This window comes from Schistocerca piceifrons, chromosome 11, assembly GCF_021461385.2.
Source record: "Schistocerca piceifrons isolate TAMUIC-IGC-003096 chromosome 11, iqSchPice1.1, whole genome shotgun sequence".
NCBI lineage: Eukaryota > Metazoa > Arthropoda > Insecta > Orthoptera > Acrididae > Schistocerca > Schistocerca piceifrons.
This window is the reverse complement of record NC_060148.1, coordinates 168,708,995-168,728,131: the sequence shown is the minus strand read 5'-3', so window position 1 is coordinate 168,728,131 and position 19,137 is coordinate 168,708,995. Positions and strand designations below refer to the sequence as shown.

General features: G+C 36.9%; 1 protein-coding gene across 2 annotated transcripts in view; it reads right to left on the bottom strand.

Annotated features, from left to right (window-relative positions):
- Window positions 1-15,679, bottom strand: part of LOC124720133 (uncharacterized protein C31H12.03c) — a 103,502-nt gene extending 87,823 nt beyond the window's left edge. For both annotated transcript variants that reach the window (XM_047245431.1, XM_047245432.1), the window contains exon 1: window positions 15,579-15,679. In XM_047245431.1, coding sequence (XP_047101387.1) covers window positions 15,579-15,626 — 48 coding nt within the window. In that variant the 5' untranslated portion in view covers window positions 15,627-15,679. The remainder of the gene's footprint in view (window positions 1-15,578) is intronic.
- Window positions 15,680-19,137: the final 3,458 nt, after the last annotated feature.

Here is a 19,137-nt window from a genome sequence, read left to right as displayed (position 1 = left end):
AGATTTGCTGCAGCAGAACGTAAACAGAAAATACGACTGTACGGTCTTTTCGCGTTTTCTGCTATATTACGTACAGAAAAATGAAACCTTTAATGGTACGCTTAAATGGCACACTAATACAGTTATTTACAACATAATCAGTACTAATCTATATGTTTTATAATCTAAAATGACTTATCTTTACGAGAACACCAAAACTTGCGCTAGTCGCCTGCCTCCAGGGCTGCCAACCCCAATGGTTGTAATTGTTTCTCATTTTTATAGCTGCTATACCTGATGTCTACACTGACACGTGCAAAGTATTTCTAGATTATTATTAATGTACATACAGAAAAGATAATATCAATAAAATACGATCAATGACACGTGAAATATACATGTGATCTACAAAACATGGTACTTGATAAAATCTGTTAAATAGTATTTTGTGGTACAGAAAGCATGAATCTGGGTAAACCATTTTTATTTGTCATCAAAAAATCTCTAATTTGATGTAGAAAATGGCCAAAGCTGTGAAATTCGATTCTTTTTACTTGACTGACCACCTAGTTATCAGAACCATTTCTCAAATCATCCTGAAACACGGAAAGTAAAAATTACTACTTATCCAATAAGCCACTACAACAGTAAGTGCATTTAACAGGATACAGAACATATTGCAAAAGAATATACGTACCAAACAGAAAAAAATGGTATATTCTCATGATAGCAAGCAAACCATGCTAATGTTGTACATGCTTGTGTCTAAGTCAAGTTTCGCAGTGACCACTGGCAGGATAAACATACAACGAATGGTGTATTTCTTACACCTCCACAAGGAAACCTTCAGGTAGGGGACGCCCTATCAGGATGCAGGGAATTTCTGTATTTCTAAGAAAAATTTTATATAGCAACAGTATAAATCGACTACCACACTTCAACATTTTAAAAGGTTTTTTGGGCACAGTAAGACGTATTAAACCTCTTAAAAATTTTAAAGAGTAAGTTTAGTGTTTAAAATAAGCAGTAAACAACAGCGGTGTCACATACTGTGTATAGAAACAAACATCATCTGCTATGACAACACATAACGCCATACATTTCGAACCATAATTTGTGCAGAAAGAAATTAGCATGACACTGAAAAAAATCACTTTTTTAATTAATTCACATTCATAAAACACTTAACCAGAAGCAAATTGACAGACTATATACCTATAAATTTCTTCATATTATTTTTTTTATTTGATGACATTTCATAGATAAACAGAAATTAACATAAAAGAGTACCTTTTCCATTGTACCAAATGCTAAGGCCCGTTGGAGTTCGACAAAAACAAGTGTGCTACAGCTGTTCAACGGATGTTTAGAACCTAGTACGCTAAGAAGCCACCAACAGGGAAGGCTATTTACCACTGGCACAATAAATTCATTACGACAGGTTTTTGTCACACTCCATCACACAGAAAGCTCACTATGCACCTCAACCCACCATGTTTGCTACAAGTACTATCAGCAATTTACCAAACTACACTGTGGCAGTATACATGAAAAAAATACTTTTAGGGTTTCTCTTCAAAATGACATATGTACGATGTCTGTACAGTGTTTGGTTCTCGTGCAATAAATAACTGAAAGTGTTACCGGACTTTATGTACACCCTGTATATTAAAGGCTGGGAAATCACGGACAACCTAAATCAGGATGGCCAGACACGGGTCTGAACTGTCATCCTCCCGAATGTGAGTCCAGTTCACTAACCACTGCACCATCTCGCTCCTAAGGAAGGAGAGGGAGAAAGTGTTTCTTTGGGGGAGGAGCAATGTAGAATGCTGGGAATATCTTTATTACAATTTACAATTAGCCCGGATAAAACAATGATAAAATACAGTGCAGGTCATTACCAGATGCAAACCCTTATAAATTATCATCCTGAAAACAACGGGACTTTTAAAACAATTGAACAGTCAGAAATTTCAACACCACATACAAACAAAAGCCACATGCTTTATGCCGGTATTACACTATCAAATTTCTTTGTCAAAGATATGATCAAATATTCGTCAAACTTATTTGACAAAGATCTTTGACTTGGTGCTACAAAGGAGTATTACACTGTCGTCATACTTTTCACAATAGCACTGTGTGCACATGTGGAAGAGAAGCGGGGGGAAAAAAAGGAAATGTACCTACGTGAAGCCGTGGGTTTTATGATGAGATGATAAAAGCATTCAACAAAGCTTGTTACGTGAGCTTGTAGTGGAGGATGTCAAGTTGTACATATATTACTTAAGAATGGATGAGCATACATTTCAGTATTTGCTCAGGGAAGTGTATCCTCATATCACAAAGCACAATACTCACTTAAGAGCTGCTATATCTGCAGAAGATCGGCTCACTGTAACACTCCGATACCTTGCTACAGGAGAGGGTTGGGTTGGGTCTCCAATTTTTGTGTTCAGGGTGCCTCATGTTGTAAAGCGCCTGATCAGCTTCATACATCTCTATTAATTTTGCAGTTGTCGGTACACACCAACTGTATTTACCGGCAATGTTTATAAAAACACCACAGATGACAGAACGCTGCAGTGATGCTAGCGCTCCACGTGGTAACATGCCACATTGCAGTGAACAGATGACAACCGACTTTTATGATCAAATCTACAGCGAGGCCCTAGATTTGATCAAGTTTATTTGACAACAGACGAGTTTTGACATAGTGCCCTATTACACCATCAATCTTCTTTAACAAAAAATATTTGACATATCAACTTTGACAAAGAAATTTGATAGTGTAATACCGGTCTTAGTGATAGATACCATCAACCACTATGCACCATGAATAATATGGACTTAGCATGGTGTTGAAAATACCACCACCTATACATTTTCCTTATAAAACATTTAATCATAACCAAACCTAAAAGAATGTGAAAGTATAAAAAAATTTCTTAAATAGATACTTCAATGTTAAGTCTTGCACAGCACCAAATGCTAGGGCCCATAATAGTACACAGAAACATGATGTATCTATTTAACCCAACATTACAATAGGGATGATGGATACATGAAATATATGAAAAGTGTTAAAGCAAAAAGACAACCACCATTCCGGAGAGACAAAGACTGGAACAACCCCCAGAAAAAAAAATGGTGGAAGTTGTGGAGGCAGGGTTCTTGCACATCTTGTCATCTCAGCTGTTTCAATTATCCCCAATCCTGACTTCTTTTGCACCTCCCCACTGCCCCCCTCCAACACTCCATTAACAGGAATGTGAATAACCCGTATATTTTACAATCTGTTCAGTATAATCTCCTTTGGCTGATAACGAGCTTTTCCACCAGATGATGCTTTGTGGCTGAAGCACTAAGTGGTTAACACAATCTTCGATTCCAGCACAAACTATAGTTTGCTGGTCTATCAGATGCTGGTCGCTGGATATTATGATGTTACAAAAAAATGTTTTCATCTAGTGTAGTTTAGTGAAAGAGTTTATTGTGCACATTTTATAAACATATGGCTATGTAACAATACCGTGAATAAGCTTTGTCAATGATACACCCTATGTAATACTCGGAACATTTCTTAGTCTGCTCCTGAAGTGTTTGTAAACAATGAACTGAATCGTGCTAAGATTTGTTTCTCCATTTGCTAACAAGTTTCAGTTTAGTGTATCTTATTGCCAAACAGTTTAGGTAGTTCGCAACAGTGACCTAATAACTTTGGTTTTTGTACTTTTGTCTACAATTTTAGTGCCATAGTATCTGGTTCCTTTTCACGTTACTTTAAGGACCACAATAAAGGATTCTGCAATTTCTTCCTGTTGCCCTCCCTTTATCAATTCTCTCTTTTGGCCTTTTCCATTCCCACATTTCCTTCACCCCTTCCCACACTCACCCCCGCCTCTCCTGCCGCCTTTCTCCGGGTGTGGTCCCAGTCCTTGTCATCCTGAATGGCTGTTGCCTTTTAATATATTTTATGTATCCATTATCCCTACTGGTCGGTTTAACAGATGGATTATGCTGTCATGTATCAGCATGGACCATAGCATTTGGTACAGTGTAAAACATAACATTAAAGTCTCTATTTAAGAAAAAGTTTTTATACTTTTATATTCTTTTAGGTTTGTAACGATTCAGTGTTTTACAGGGAGGATGTAATTTGAAAAATGGTGGTGATTTTCAACGTCAAACTAAGGTGGCTTTTTTCCATAGTATTCATGGTGCCACAGTGGTTGATGGCACGTGTCACTAAAACGTGAGGCTTTCGTTTGTATACACCATACGTGGTGCTAACGTTTTCGACTATTCAGTGATTTGAAACATCCGTTGTTTCCGGGATAATAATTAATAAAAGCATACATGCGGTAGTTGACTTCTACTGTATTGTATCAATTGTTTTATACGGGATTATTGTAACTTGTAATAAAGACTACACCACATTCTACTTCTTCCCTTCTCCCAAAAAAAAAAAATACCTCCCCCCTTCCCTAGGAAGTCCCACCCTCCTTATTTTTCCCAGGAGTGTCTCCATCTCTCACTTCTCCCCAGGATGTCTATTGCTCCATGCCTTCAACCTTTAATATATATTATGTATCTAACATCGCTATAGTACTGTAGGAAAAATTGATACATCATGTTGTCATGTGTCATTACACGCCTTAGCCTTTGGTACAGTGGAAGAGATAAACTTGTACATTAATTTTTGTTTTACCTATGAAGTGTAATAAAATAATAAACAAAGTAAAAAAAAGAAATTTAGTGATATGTATTCTATTTTACGAACATGAAGTAATTAGAAAGATGACGTTTCTCAACATCATGCTACATGTCTTCCCACACTAATTTTGGTTCTTAATGCACAATGTTATGTGTCACCCTAGCATATGATGATTGTTTTCTATACACAGTATGTAGAGCTGCTGGTTTTAAAATGTCCTGCTGTTCCCAAAAAATCTTGTAAAATGTTAAAGTGTGTGAGTTGACTTGCACTCTTTCTCTATAAAAATTCTTTTGGAAATTGCAATACAGAAATTCCCTGCATCCTGATAGGGTGCTCCCTACCCAAGGTTTCCTTGTGGCAGCATAGGTAGTAGGCTGTCGACTGTATGTTTGTCCTGCTAATAGTCACTGTATAGCTCGACTTAGACACAAGCATGTACAATATTAACAGGAATTGCATGCTATCAAGGAATACACATTTTTTTCTGTTTGGTACGTATGTTGTTGTTGTAGTCTTCAGTCCTGAGACTGGTTTAATGCAGCTCTCCATGCTACTCTGTCCTGTGCAAGCTTCTTCATCTCCCAGTACCTACTGTAACCTACATCCTTCTGAATCTGCTTAGTGTATTCATCTCTTGGTCTCCCTCTACGATTTTTACCCTCCACGCTGCCCTCCAGTACTAAATTTGTGATCCCTTGATGCCTCAGAACATGTCCTACTAACCGGTCCCTTCTTTTTGTCAAGTTGTGCCACAAACTCCTCTTCTACCCAATTCTATTCAATACCTCTTCATTAGTTATGTGATCTACCCATCTTATCTTCAGCATTCTTCTGTAGCACCACATTTTAAAAGCTTCTATTCTCTTCTTGTCCAAACTATTTATCGTCCATGTTTCACTTCCATTCGTGGCTACACTCCATACAAATACTTTCAGAAATGGCTTCCTGACACTTAAATCTATACTCGATGTTAACAAATTTCTCTTCTTCAGAAACGCTTTCCTTGCCATTGCCAGTCTACATTTTATATCCTCTCTACTTTGACCATCATCAGTTATTTTGCTCCCCAAATAGCAAAACTCCGTTACTACTTTAAGTGTCTCATTTCATAATCTAATTCCCTCAGCATCACCCGACTTAATTCGACTACTTTCCATTATCCTCGTTTTGCTTTTGTTGATGTTCATCTTATATCCTCCTTTCAGATACGTATATCCTGGTACAATGTGTTCTATATCCTGTTATTTGTACTTACTTTTATAATGGTTTATGGATAAATAGTAATTTTAACTTTCTGCCTCACAGGACAATTTGAAAAAGGGTTCCGATGCCTGAAACTGATCATCAATTAAATAAAAACAACTCAGTTTTGCAAGTTTGACTGTTTTCTAGATCAAACCGATTAACACAAGTTGCTCTCCAACACACATCTTTCAATTATACACTGAGTGCCTCTAAGATTTTCAATGCTTTTTCACATGTATTTAACTAACATCCATGTCTCTCAGTCCTTGTGTCAAAACTGGTGGTACTGCAAACTTTCATTTCAGGCTGATCAGAAGCTGGGTTTTGAAAATCCTATTTAGATTACCAAAAACTCAAGAAGCCCTTTTAATCTCCCTGCCTATATAGTCACTGACTTTAAAAGCCTGAAATACACACAACCTCTGACAATGAAATATCAGTTGTGTTTGATTCTCTCCATGCACCTTTTACAATACTTTATTCTCCTTGATCTTCCTGCAATGCAAACATTTGTCCATCTGCAACCAAACATTTCAACTCCATTACTGGATAGTGGCTTTGTAACACCTCAAGGGAAATACAGAAGAGTCCGATTCCACCCGTCTGCTTTGACCCATGACGTCACAAATATGGAGGGAACGACCATCCACTAAGACTCGAATATGGCGTCTATGACGTCATTATGTAAACATGACAACACACATGAAAATATATACAAAAAAACCAACACACACACCTTCCACAAGAAACCTAATCAAACTAATGGGACAAGTGTGGGAAATTGAGGGTTTTTTTGGTGGGGACAAAGTAAATACAAAAACAAATTTAGACACACACCACCATACCAAACCACACAAAACGAAGAAAAAAACTGACAACACAAAACTCCCCAAATTCCACTAAACACAATATCCTCTGGAATCAGACACTTCTCTTGACCTATATAGCTCAACAGCAGCTCCCGATCCCAGAACACCCAAAGCCACAACCACAAATTGGAATCGAACTCTTCCCTTGACCTATATAGCTCAACAGCAACTCCCGATGCCGGAACATCCGCAGCCGCAACCACAACCACACATTGGAATCTAACAGTTCCCTTCACCCACATAGGTCGACGACGACTCCCTATACCAAAAAACCCACAGGTACGATCACAAGTTGGAATCAAAAAAAAGAAGTGTCTCAATCACACACTACAACTCAACAAAAACTACAACAAAATTGATCCTCCACAACTAAATCACAAACCAACACCCCCCCCCCCCCTCCCCACAAAAAAAGTGTCTCAATCACACTACAACTCAACAAAAACTACAACAAAATTGATCCTCCACAAACCAACACGGCCCCCCCCCCCCCACATACACAACCAACAACTAACCCCCCCCCCCCCCCAAGCCGTAGCCACCCACCCACACAAATCACCCTAACTAACCACCTTCGGCCTGTACATCTTACTGATAGCCCTATTTATTTTAGAGAGAGAGAGAGAGAGAGAGAGAGAGAGTGAGAGTGAGAGAGAGAGAGAGAGAGAAGAAACAAAGAAAAAAGAAAACATAACAATAGCCATCAGGGGCGCTATTCCGCCAATAATACTCATCTAAATGAGACTGAAGGTTACAAGAGCGCCTCTTCTCCCTCCCAAGAACTGACTTAACGGCCCCCCACATCCCCTCTATGGTATTCGTACAAGCCCCCGTCTCATAATTTTTAAATTCTAAACTATGGGTCACTACTAAATGATTGTACCCCTCTCACCCAACCCCCTATAAGAAGAAAAAGGATCATAAACTACAGTAGAACCCGGTTCTATAAACTCCTCAATTAACTCCACTAATTCCCTCTTAGACTACCCCTCCACAACCCTAAAAACACATTCCGAAAACCCACCCCGCGGTACAACAGCCCCCCCCCCCCCCCCACACATCCAGAGATCAACCACAGACTTACCCCTCCCATACTTCCTTTTCCCAAACTGTGAATCATCCACCTCCACCACAACCCCAGGCCCACCCAACTTACCCCTGTACTTAATAAATTCAGAACATACTTCACGAGAAAACAAAAACCAGTCAAGCACACTCCTCTCATTCACACCAATCTCATGCGCGCAAAAACTGAGAGATGATTTATAACAAAAGTAATATGTCAACAACACAATCTCGTGCATGCCCAACATAGACTTCTCTAACCAGGAACCGCGATGTATGGAGTGCCATAGGTTATCCCTACAGCACTGCCACATATAATGTCATGCCCACAAACAGCACACATCACAACCTCTGCCAACAAGCCAAACAGCTGCAGAAATTTAATCAACTCCAATGGACTCTCCCATCACAGCATGCAAGTGCACAATGTTTATTTTATCCATCATAGCCATACCTAACAAGAGCAGCAACAAATTAATTTACTCAAATTAACACACGACCTACAGCAAACAGCACTACAGTAACTTTCACACAAAAACACTAAATCGTTAACTCACTGAAAACAATTCCTCTCCACACACAGTCAAAACAAGAACCAACTCAGAACAAGCAGTAACATCCAACTGAGCCCAATACACTACACAACATGAAAACCCTAAAAACACCACCAGAAGGCACCACAAACAGCGGCACGACGACACCTACAAACACGCCACACTCACAAACCAAACACCGCGCCGTCGTGAAGTCACACACCACAACAGCCTTACGTCACGGGTCAAAGCCTATGGGTGGGATCGGACGCTTCGATCGACCCCAACTGAAGACCTGCAGCTAAATTGCAAATACATCTTTGATTAACATTATAGGATGTAACAGTTTCTCCAACATCAAAAACTGATTCATACTTTGTGTATTACACTCATAACTATGATTGTCACAGCTTTCTACAGTTACCGTACAAAGTAGATCTTTAATATTTACGCCTATTGCACCAGGTAAGCATATCTATCTTACTTAGCACAAATACTGTAGCTGACGTGTCAAACTTGCAAGAGGTCAAAAGCAAATAATCAATCTTTACTGTTCAAACAACGATAGTTTATAACTGTTTCTAGTGTGTTGGTTTTAGCAAAATGTTAACTCAGATCACTGGAACAAACTTATTGGCATAACCCTTAACTCAAAATATTGATCTCTCAGAACCATTATTCATTTTAAACATCGAGTATGGCAGCACTGCAAAAAGCTGCGGTCTCACTTTTTTCAGTATCTTTGTCTTTACAACTGGTATCTTTGTCCTTACAACTGTTGCATGTAAAGCAACATTCAATAATCGATTGACTTTGAAAGTCTAGCGATAAAGTGAGGCCCATATTGTTTAGAGATGAGCACAAAATTGGATGTCTGGAGTACAGCACGTTTCACATTACATGTAATAATTAGGAAAATATTTGCCATATGTTTTTAATGTTTTTAACTATGGAATTATTATTTAATGTTTTTAATTATGTATGTATGTTTTAATCATTGCATATTTTGTGTTCAATTAGCTTATTTTATAGCTTTATTATATCCATTACTTGTTATTTTTCAGTTATAATTTGTAGTGGTTTTTAAGAGATATAAGCTAGCTGCAGCTGCTTCAAATTTTGAAACCTGTGTGCAAGAGTAGTTACATGATATAGCTGAAGAGGAAAATGTGAACGACAATGATATTTTTAATTATTCTGATGCTGATCCTGAGGCAGCTGATTATCACACTTTGATACCACAGTGTGGTGCTAGTGAAGAAAATGATTTATTGGGAGAAGAGCCCGGTGTGATCTGTGCTACAGATAATTCCTTACAGCAATCATAGTACTACTATGGCAAAAATAATTTCAAGTGGGAATGTTGTGAGCCTGTTAGTGCAGATGAAAGCAGCAACTACTCCATCCGATTAGAGAGATACTGACATCACTGAAATCAAAGTTTTCATAGGCCTTCTACTGATGATATCAGTATTAAAATCATTTCATGACAAGTTTTCATAGGCCTTCTAATGATGACATAACTATTAACATCATTTCATGAAGATATGTTATCTCATTTTGAAAAAGACTCACCAGTCACTGCATATTTGTGGTGACAATGTCAGTGAAGTTCTTTGAAATACTTCTAAGCAGCCTGAGATCTGACGCTATGACTACTAGAGGGGCAAGAAGAGTCAGATTACGTAGCTGCAGTATAAAACGTTTTTTTATAAATTCATTGTCAATTCCCAGTGCATACATTGTTTAAAAGCCAATGTTACAGTGGATGAAATGTTAGTCCCATTTAGGTGAAATTCTCCTTTCTGCATTTATATGCCTAGCAAGACCAAATATGGCATAAAAATAATGTGCCTAGCAAATTCTGGCAGCACATACATCTTCAGATGTCTATATAAGGGAGTGATGCGTGTGGCCTGAAAACTCATTGGTAAGCTATGAAAGAGGGGACTAATCTATATGGTAACAGTCAGAAAGAACAAGTGGGAAATTCCCCCAGCATTTTAGGCTGATAAAATTATATCAGCAGTACAGGGCCTCTCTGATAACACAACAGCAGTTTCATTTTCTCCTAAGACAAATAAGACAGTAATTCTTATATCGTCAATAAATCATTCAACTGAAAATGATATCATAAAAAATAAGCCAGAAATTATATGTTACAACAATTCAACAAAATCTGGTGCAGATTTGTTCAACACAAAATCTTCCAATTATTCGCCAAAAGATGGATACAACACTGGCTGATGGTAGTCTTCTATATACTGGTAAACCATCTGTTGCATCAACAAATTTACTCTGTATTTATGTTGCAGAGAAAACCCCATGCTGACTGTTGGGTCATTCCATGTCAAGTCACCCAGGCCTTCACACCAACCATGTCAGATTTTGATGAAACTTGGTACAATTACTTCTTTTATCATCCTGAAAGCACTTGTAAAATTTTTTGCTCTATCTCCTATAGTTTTTTTTTATAAATTTTTAAAGTTTTTAGATTTGGCGTTGTTTCAGCAGTCGGAAACCATAACTTAAACGTATCCTCACAACTAAAAAAATTTGTATATTAAAGAATACTCAAGATATCAGTATGAAATTTTGGAATAAGTTTGTGTATTATATCTAAATGTTAAAAAAAATACCATAAAGATATATTAAAATCTTCCAAATGAAAAAAATTTACAAGGTTTTTTTTGTTTTGTTTGTTTTACAAAAACTGCAATATCTCGAGTCTCAGACCTGATAGAAAGCTCAAATTTGTTTTAAAATACTCTTAATTGTATAGGCTATTAGATAAAAGAAAAATTATGTTGGCTTTTTAACCTGTTTAATAGTTATTTAATTTTTAAAATAATATTAATTATATTTTAAAAATAAAAAGTACCAAGTGACTTAGACACCGAAAATAAGTTTTTGTCTTCTTGGAGTAAAAATGTACGCGTGGATTTTGTTTTGTTACTCCTGTGTTTTGAAGTAAAAAATTATTACAATGTTAAATAGTGCTTGGATAGTATTTTATTAAGTTTATTCGAACATTCAGTAAGTACTGTTACTTAGTTTACAGAGATTCTTTTCCAATATCCTATTAAAAGTAACCAGAACAGTAATCAGACCAAAAGTGAAATCAGTATGTCAGATATTCAAACCTGTAGCGTAGGGTTATTTAAAAAATCTGACTGTTTCCAAACAACCTACACACCTTCAAAAAAGTTACAACTGGTATCTGAATTGAGTGAGGAAGAAAAAGATTTGATCCACTTACGATCTGGAATTAATCTGTGTGAATTTAAGAATATATGTTCACACCACAGCTACTACTTTTTAAATGTTTTTGAAAAGTATCAAACAACATGTGTAGACCCACTAAAAAAAACACAAAAAACCCATCAAAAAATCGTTGAGAAGTGTAGGCTTGGATCTTTCTAAACAATTACTGACAAAAAATATTAGCATAAAACCTGGGCAAAAGCTTTGCTCAACATGCCGTAACTTTTGTGAGGAAAAATTATGAGTTGAAGTCAATGAAAGTGAAACAGATGATGAAGTCATGATTGAATTAGAATCATTGGAATCCAGAAATGAATCCCTCATACAAACAAACATTGCTCTTGATAATTTAGGTTTAACACCGATAAAGCTTCATGGCTTGTCAGAACGAAGTAAAGGGTCTTATTTTAAAAGGAAGGTTAGCAGTATTGAAAAGACTGCAAAAAAAGGCGGTTTCAAAAGCATTAAAATATGATGCACCAAGTTCTGATGATGACGAAGAAGATACAAGTGTGGTTGAGAAAGCAAAGGATTTTGATGTAATGATTTCTCTTATGAAAGAGAAGATTTCATCTGTTGGGAGGTCTAGAAAAATCCAGATTCTGACCTTGGCTCCAGATTATTGGAGTCGAAATAAAGTGATGAAAGAATTTAATGTAAGTGTGTACATGGTGTGACAAGCTAGAAAGCTAAAATCTGAAAAGGGTATTTTGGAAACTCCTGGTCCAAAAAAAGGTAAAACTCTTTCTGAAAATACAGTAAGACTTGTAACAGGTTTATATGAAAAGGATGAAAGTTCCAGAGTGGTACCTGGAACAAAAGACAAAGTAAGTGTTCAAAAAAATGTGTACATGCAAAAAAGACTCATTTTGTGTAACTTGAGAGAACACTATTATTCTTTCAAATGGGAGAATCCAGAGGTAGAAGTAGGATTTTCAAAATTTTGTTTCTTGAGACCTAAATGGTGTATCCTTGCTGGTGCTGCAGGCACACACACTGTATGTGTATGCAGTATCCACCAGAATGTTAAACTGTTACTGGATGCTGTGAAAATTGAAGAATCTTATAAAGACCTAATTAAGATGCTTGTGTGCAACACGGAAAACCAAAACTGCATGCTACATCATTGCGACAGCTGTCCTGCAAATGCTGCACTAACTGAGTACTTAATTGAAAAACTAAGTGAAGATTATGATTTAGAAGAATAAATTGTAATCAGACAGGGCAGAAATGATCAAACATCTATCAGTGTTGAAGACTACATTTCTTTATTGGTCAGGTCATTGGAAAAGCTCACCCCGCACTCGTTTATAACAAAATCCCAATCAGCAGCCTTTAAAAGATTGAAAGAAGACCCACCACCCAAAACAGCAATTATTGTGATGGATTTCAGTGAAAATTATTCCTCTGTTATACAAAATGAGATCCAAAGTTACCACTGGAATAGAGGTGGTTGTACTCTACACCCAGTTGGAGTTTTCCTAAGAAATGAGGAAAACAATGTTTTTGTTTCCAACCACTGTTTTATTAGTGATGACCAAGAACATGACACTGGTTTTGTTAACTTTGTACAAAAAGAAATTACAAAGTGGCTGTCATTACATCATACTGACATTGATTCAGTTCACTACTTTACAGATGGTTGTGTTGGGCAGTACAAAAATAGAAACAGTTTTAAAAATTTGACTGAACACTTGAGAGACCATAATTTGAAGGCCCAACACTCTTTTTTTGCAACAAGTCATGGGAAGTCAATTTGTGATGGCCTAGGAGGAACTATTAAAAGAATTTTAAGGAAAGCCAGTCTACAGCTTTCAGACGAACAAATAATGACAGCAATCGATGTGTACAAGTTTTGTGAAAAAAAAATATTCAAAACATTCATTTTCACTTTATTGACAAAAAAGAAGCTGATTTGCTACGGTTAAAACTAGAAAAACGTTTTTCAGCAACCCGAACCATTCCTGGAACAAGAAGTTTTCATAACTTCAAACCACTTCCAACAAACAACCTTGAAATTAGAAGGACTACAGATAGTGTAAAACCCTCCTTAGTCTTTTCTTTCCATTATGATGGTAACTGGTACTCGTAAAAACAATATTCAATGATGAAGAAGATGCAGAAATTCTATTTCTACATCCTTCAGGACCAGCTGCATCATTTTATTGGCCTGAAAGAGAAGATTCTTGCATAGTGCCTTTGGAGCACAGTCTGTGTAGTAGATGCACCTCAATCAAGCGGCACTGGAAGAATGTATTACTTCAAAAAAGACTGTATCAAAAGAACTGAAAGCTCTTGGATGAAGCGGAAAAACAGTTTGAATCAGCATTAATGTTTATTAAAAAGACAAAATTACTCAAAAAATTCAATGTTTCAAGCAATCAGTTGGGTTATACATAAGTGTCGTACGTACACTATCTTTGTACATAATGTTATCTAAAAGAGTTTTTAAGATAAGCAATTTTAAAGTTTTGAATACAAATTAAATTTACCATTTCCGAAGGTTCGGAAAACACAAAACATAAAAACTTTAAAAATTTATAAAAAGAACTATAAGAGATACAGCAAAAAAAAAAAAAAAAAAAAAAATTTGCAGGTGTTGTTAGGCTGGTATTAGAACCATTTGAGCCAAATTTCATGAAAATCTAAGGAGGTGGGTGTAAAATTTATTTTTTATTGGGTGATTTGATATGGAATGACCCTGTTTCAAAGTCACCAAAAGTCTAGCCATGGAACTGATAGAGCCATATCTAAAGAAGTACCTGCACATTCAAAATCTACCACAGACATCAAGCTAACGATCCACAAACATTCACGGAGACATTTAGGAATCAAGTGAATGCATACCAAGTAATAGAACAGAAAAGAGGAAGACGCATATGAAGTCTCCTGTGGCCCAGAAAAGAAATACAGAGTATAGGTGTATCAAATGTGGCCAGCCAGCTTGTTTGGAATGTAGTAGGAAGACGTGTGACAACTATGTAAAGGTGCTGTGTTTGATACTTTCAATTCATTTGATTATTACCTTTGTTTACATTTTCTACACACTTTAATTTATATTCACGAATACCGTGAGTGGTGTAACAATCATTTCAAAACTGGTACTAAACAACTAAAAATACTCATGATATTTCGTATTCATTTCAAATAGTTAATGTAAACAAAAAGCCTTTCTACAGTTTGGATAGTATGAAATTTACTTGTAATATGATTAGCTGACTATTATTGCTAACTAGTATGGAGTTATCTGACAAAAAAACATTACGTGGTCTAAAAAAAATCTGCACGTTTCTAATTACTAGATGAATACATATTTCGAAGATAAGCTGTTCTATCAATCTATCGACATTGTCACTAAATCAAGGAACATTCTGTTAACCGATACAAAACTGAACGTACCTTACACTCATGCCTCATAAAGCAGCTCGTATTCTAACACGACGAAACTCATACTGCTTTCTTTCGGACTTATCGAACATTAGCAACTACTAAAACATGCACACCAGAAAGTTACGCTAATGATTTCATTATAATCAGACACATGAAAGAATGACCACCATACAGTTTTAAATTAGTGGTCGAAACTTACTGGCAAGTATCGCGAATTTCTGATTGTAAATATACTTCATACCTATGCAATGTTCATGCGCTAAACCCTGAATATAAATGCACCAAACTTCCACAAGAATGGGGCGTCCACAATTAATAATACAGTTATGCAATAAAATACCCAAAGTTTACTCAATGCATTTTTATTTTAAGGACGCCGAATGCGCTGCGAAGTCCTTACAATACAGGAGATGTGGCGAATTAAGCAACTATAAAAAGACGTCGACAAATCAGGCATTCCATAACTACCAGAATATTTCGTGCGTAATTTAAAAATAGTCATTAATATACCTTCAGTTTGGCATAATGTTTAACGTTGTCATTCAATTCTTCAGACATTTTTCAAACACAGGAACACACATTAACCAACTCAAATACGACCAAAGTACTCACGAAGAAGAAGGTAGCTGGTGCAGCTACTGTAAAATACAAAATTAAAAATGAGGAAAAATTTCGTAAATATATTTGGATTTTCTTCTATCGAATTACTTTCCCTATATCATACATTTAATAAAGAACTACAACGAATAATGGAAGTCATTCTTTTTATTTTTTCACATTACGTGTTCACTAGACATCCATTGATAGTGCGTTGTACACCACGCGGGAGGTGGGAAACTGGTAGTACTTCCGCGCACGTACGTAGATGTTTGATATTTGACAAGAGAAGAGAGGAATTGGGACTTGCGTTGGGAAGTCGACGAGCAGATCAGTGATAGGTTGGAGAATAGCAGTGGTTCTGTCGTTCCAATGCGTTGCATCAACTGGCTGCGCAAGCATTCCTGCACAAATAATATAAGAATGTTTTAATACCCTAGCCGTTTCTGTCCTGCCTTTACAACAGATTCGAAAGGGAAAACAAATGTTGCAAAGACAACAAATTGGAACCAGAACAAATACAGTGGACGCTTTCTTTAAAACGAATGGTTCTGTAAGAACCGATGTGTTGCTATGAGTTAACAATAATAATCATGTACTCCTAAAATAGTTAATATACATCTAAGAGATGGTCATCATGGAGGAGTGTGAAACAGATAATACCTGATTTATACGAGTAAGGTGTTGACAGTCTTCCAAACTTAATGAAAACAATGTATTCTTTTCAAGGGCCTCGGCGCAACGCACAAAATATTCATAAATCCCGCCTGGTGATTTTTAAGTCTGAGAAAAGAACCCGCTATTACGCAAGGCGATTCAGGAACTCGAGAAAACTTTCGAGGTCAAAAATTAGCTAATATTGAAAGCGTATCCAGAAGTTTATTCGCGACGTATTCTGCGTGTCTACGGAATCGTTACGAGCGTTGATTAGGAGTTTCGCGTCATGTTACCAGTTGTAAAGAAAATAACGATCGTATGTATTAGGTTTTGTTGGAAGACACGTCCGTTATTATTAGTACGTACGCCCTCCTCCGAGTATGATTGTCAGCATAAATGACTGTTTTATTTCTTGGCGCTTCTCAGAAGAAAAGAAAATCCAAACATTTACTTCTTTTGCATTACGTGATGACCCCCACTATACAATCGAAAACGTACTACAGTTAAATAAAACATCAATCACAAAAAATATACTGAAGGAATGCAAAATTGTTTTTGTCTGTGGAAGGATGAGTAATACATACATGACACAAGGTTACCCTAAATAACACAATAAATAATTATATGAATACAAAAACTGAATTTTCACTTATCTGTTATAGTGCCCAAAATAATGGAGTGGTAAAATTTCGAACTTAACATATACTGTTACCTAAGAACGCAATGAAGCTGAAAATTATAATACAGACATTGTCCTTGAGTGGAGCGCCACTGTTAGGTTTAACAAAGAATTTCGTGCATAAAGTTAATCAGAACTAGTTCCAAAACAATTATAAGGTTAGCAGTAACAAAAAACACGAAAAGTATGACACAGACATTGTTGTATACAGTCAGTGTAAAGAAACAGGGGTTAAACATAATATGTGTAAAACAAAGTGTAGAGCTAAGGCAGGGAGATGCTGAATGAAATGCGATTGCCTGTCAATAGGGCTATGCATGAGGCCACTAGTGACTACCGTAGCACAATGTTGTCAAGCAGTCATTCACGGACCCAAAGAAATACAGGTCATATGTAAAGGCTGTTAGAAGCACCAAATTTACTTCACTTAAAACTTCTGGGCTGATAGGCTGAGGTCGATGTATAAAACTCTGCCCTGACATTTTGTCTCCGACTACAGGAGGTATCACGATAGCAGTTCGCCGCTTTACCTTGGAGAATATCTCCCATAGTCGGAGACAAAATGTCAGGGGAGTGTTTTATACATTGATCATGGCCTAGCAGGCCAAAAGTTTTAAGTGAAGACAATACCAGCTGTGAAAGCCTACATTGTATGATCTGTTTTCACACGTTTCTTTACAAAGGAAATCCCAGGAGAATTGTCCCAATTTAATTCTTGCACTACGGAGAACATGAATGAAATAAATATTAGTGTCAGTGGTGTTAAGAAACAGCTAAAATCATTAAAATTGAACAAAGCTCCAGGCCCCGATGGAATCACTTCAGAGTCTATACCGAATTTGTGACTGAGTAAGCTTCTCTTTTAATGAGAAACTATCATAGACCCCTCAAACAAAAAAAACGTGCCCAGTTCTTGCAAAAAGGCACAGGTCACACCATCTACTAGAGGAGTAGTAGAAGTGACATCAGTGTGTTGTAGAATCTTAAAACATCTTCTGAGATTTAGCATAATGAGCATCTTGAACACGATGACCTCCTCAGTGCCAACCAGGGGGCAAATTTTTACATTCATGTCATCTTCTGAACCCAGAAAATTAATGAAAACTTATTTGTTGTAAGTTGACCTTTTTTATGGTTTATGTAATTTATAAAAAACTCCATGTTAAAATAAGTTTTTTTTTTGTACCCTGAAATCCAAAACAGTTATTGAAAACTACTTTAAGCAACACTAAATTTTACCAGTTTGTCGGTGGAGGACCCCAACTCTCCTTTTGTTAAGCGATATTGCATTCCCCCCCACCTCACACCATAGGCCCCCCCCCCCTTGACTGACTTCTAGAATCGCCCCTGATGCCAACCAGCATGGATACGGATGTGAAACATAGCTCACACTTTTGTCACATGACATACTGAAAGCTTTGGATCAAGGGGCAACCTAGTAGGTGCAGTATTTCTTGATTTCCAAAAAATATTCGACTCAGTACTACACCTACACGTATTGTCAAAAGTACGATCATATGGGATATCAAGTGAAATTTCTAACTGGATAGAAGACTTTTTGATAGAGAGAACACAGCATGATATCTTGAATGGAGAGTCATTGTCAGATGTAGAAGTAACTTCAGGTGTGCCCCAGGGAAGTGTGCTGGGACCCTTATTGTTCATATTGCATATTAATGACCTCACAGACAATATTAATAGTAAAATTAGGCTTTTTGCGGATGGTGCAACCATCTGTAATGAAGTACTACTTGAAAGTAGTTGCATAAATAATCAGTCAGATCTTGATAAGATTTCAACGTGCTGCAGAGATTGGCAACTTGCTGTAAATGTCCAGAAATGTTAGATTATGTGCTTCAGAAAACGGAAAAACGTAGTATCTTATGACTATAATATCAATGAGTTACTCTTGGAATTGGCCAAGTCATACAAATACTGGATGTAATACTTTGCAGGGATATGAAACGGAATGATCACATAGGTTCAGTCATGGGTAAAGCTGGTGGTAGACTTCAGTTTATTGGTGGAATACTGGGGAAGTGCAATCAGTCTACAAAGGAGATTGTTTGCAAATCACTCGTGTGACCGGTTTTAGAACATTACTGAAGTGTGTGGGATCCGCACCAGAAAGAACTA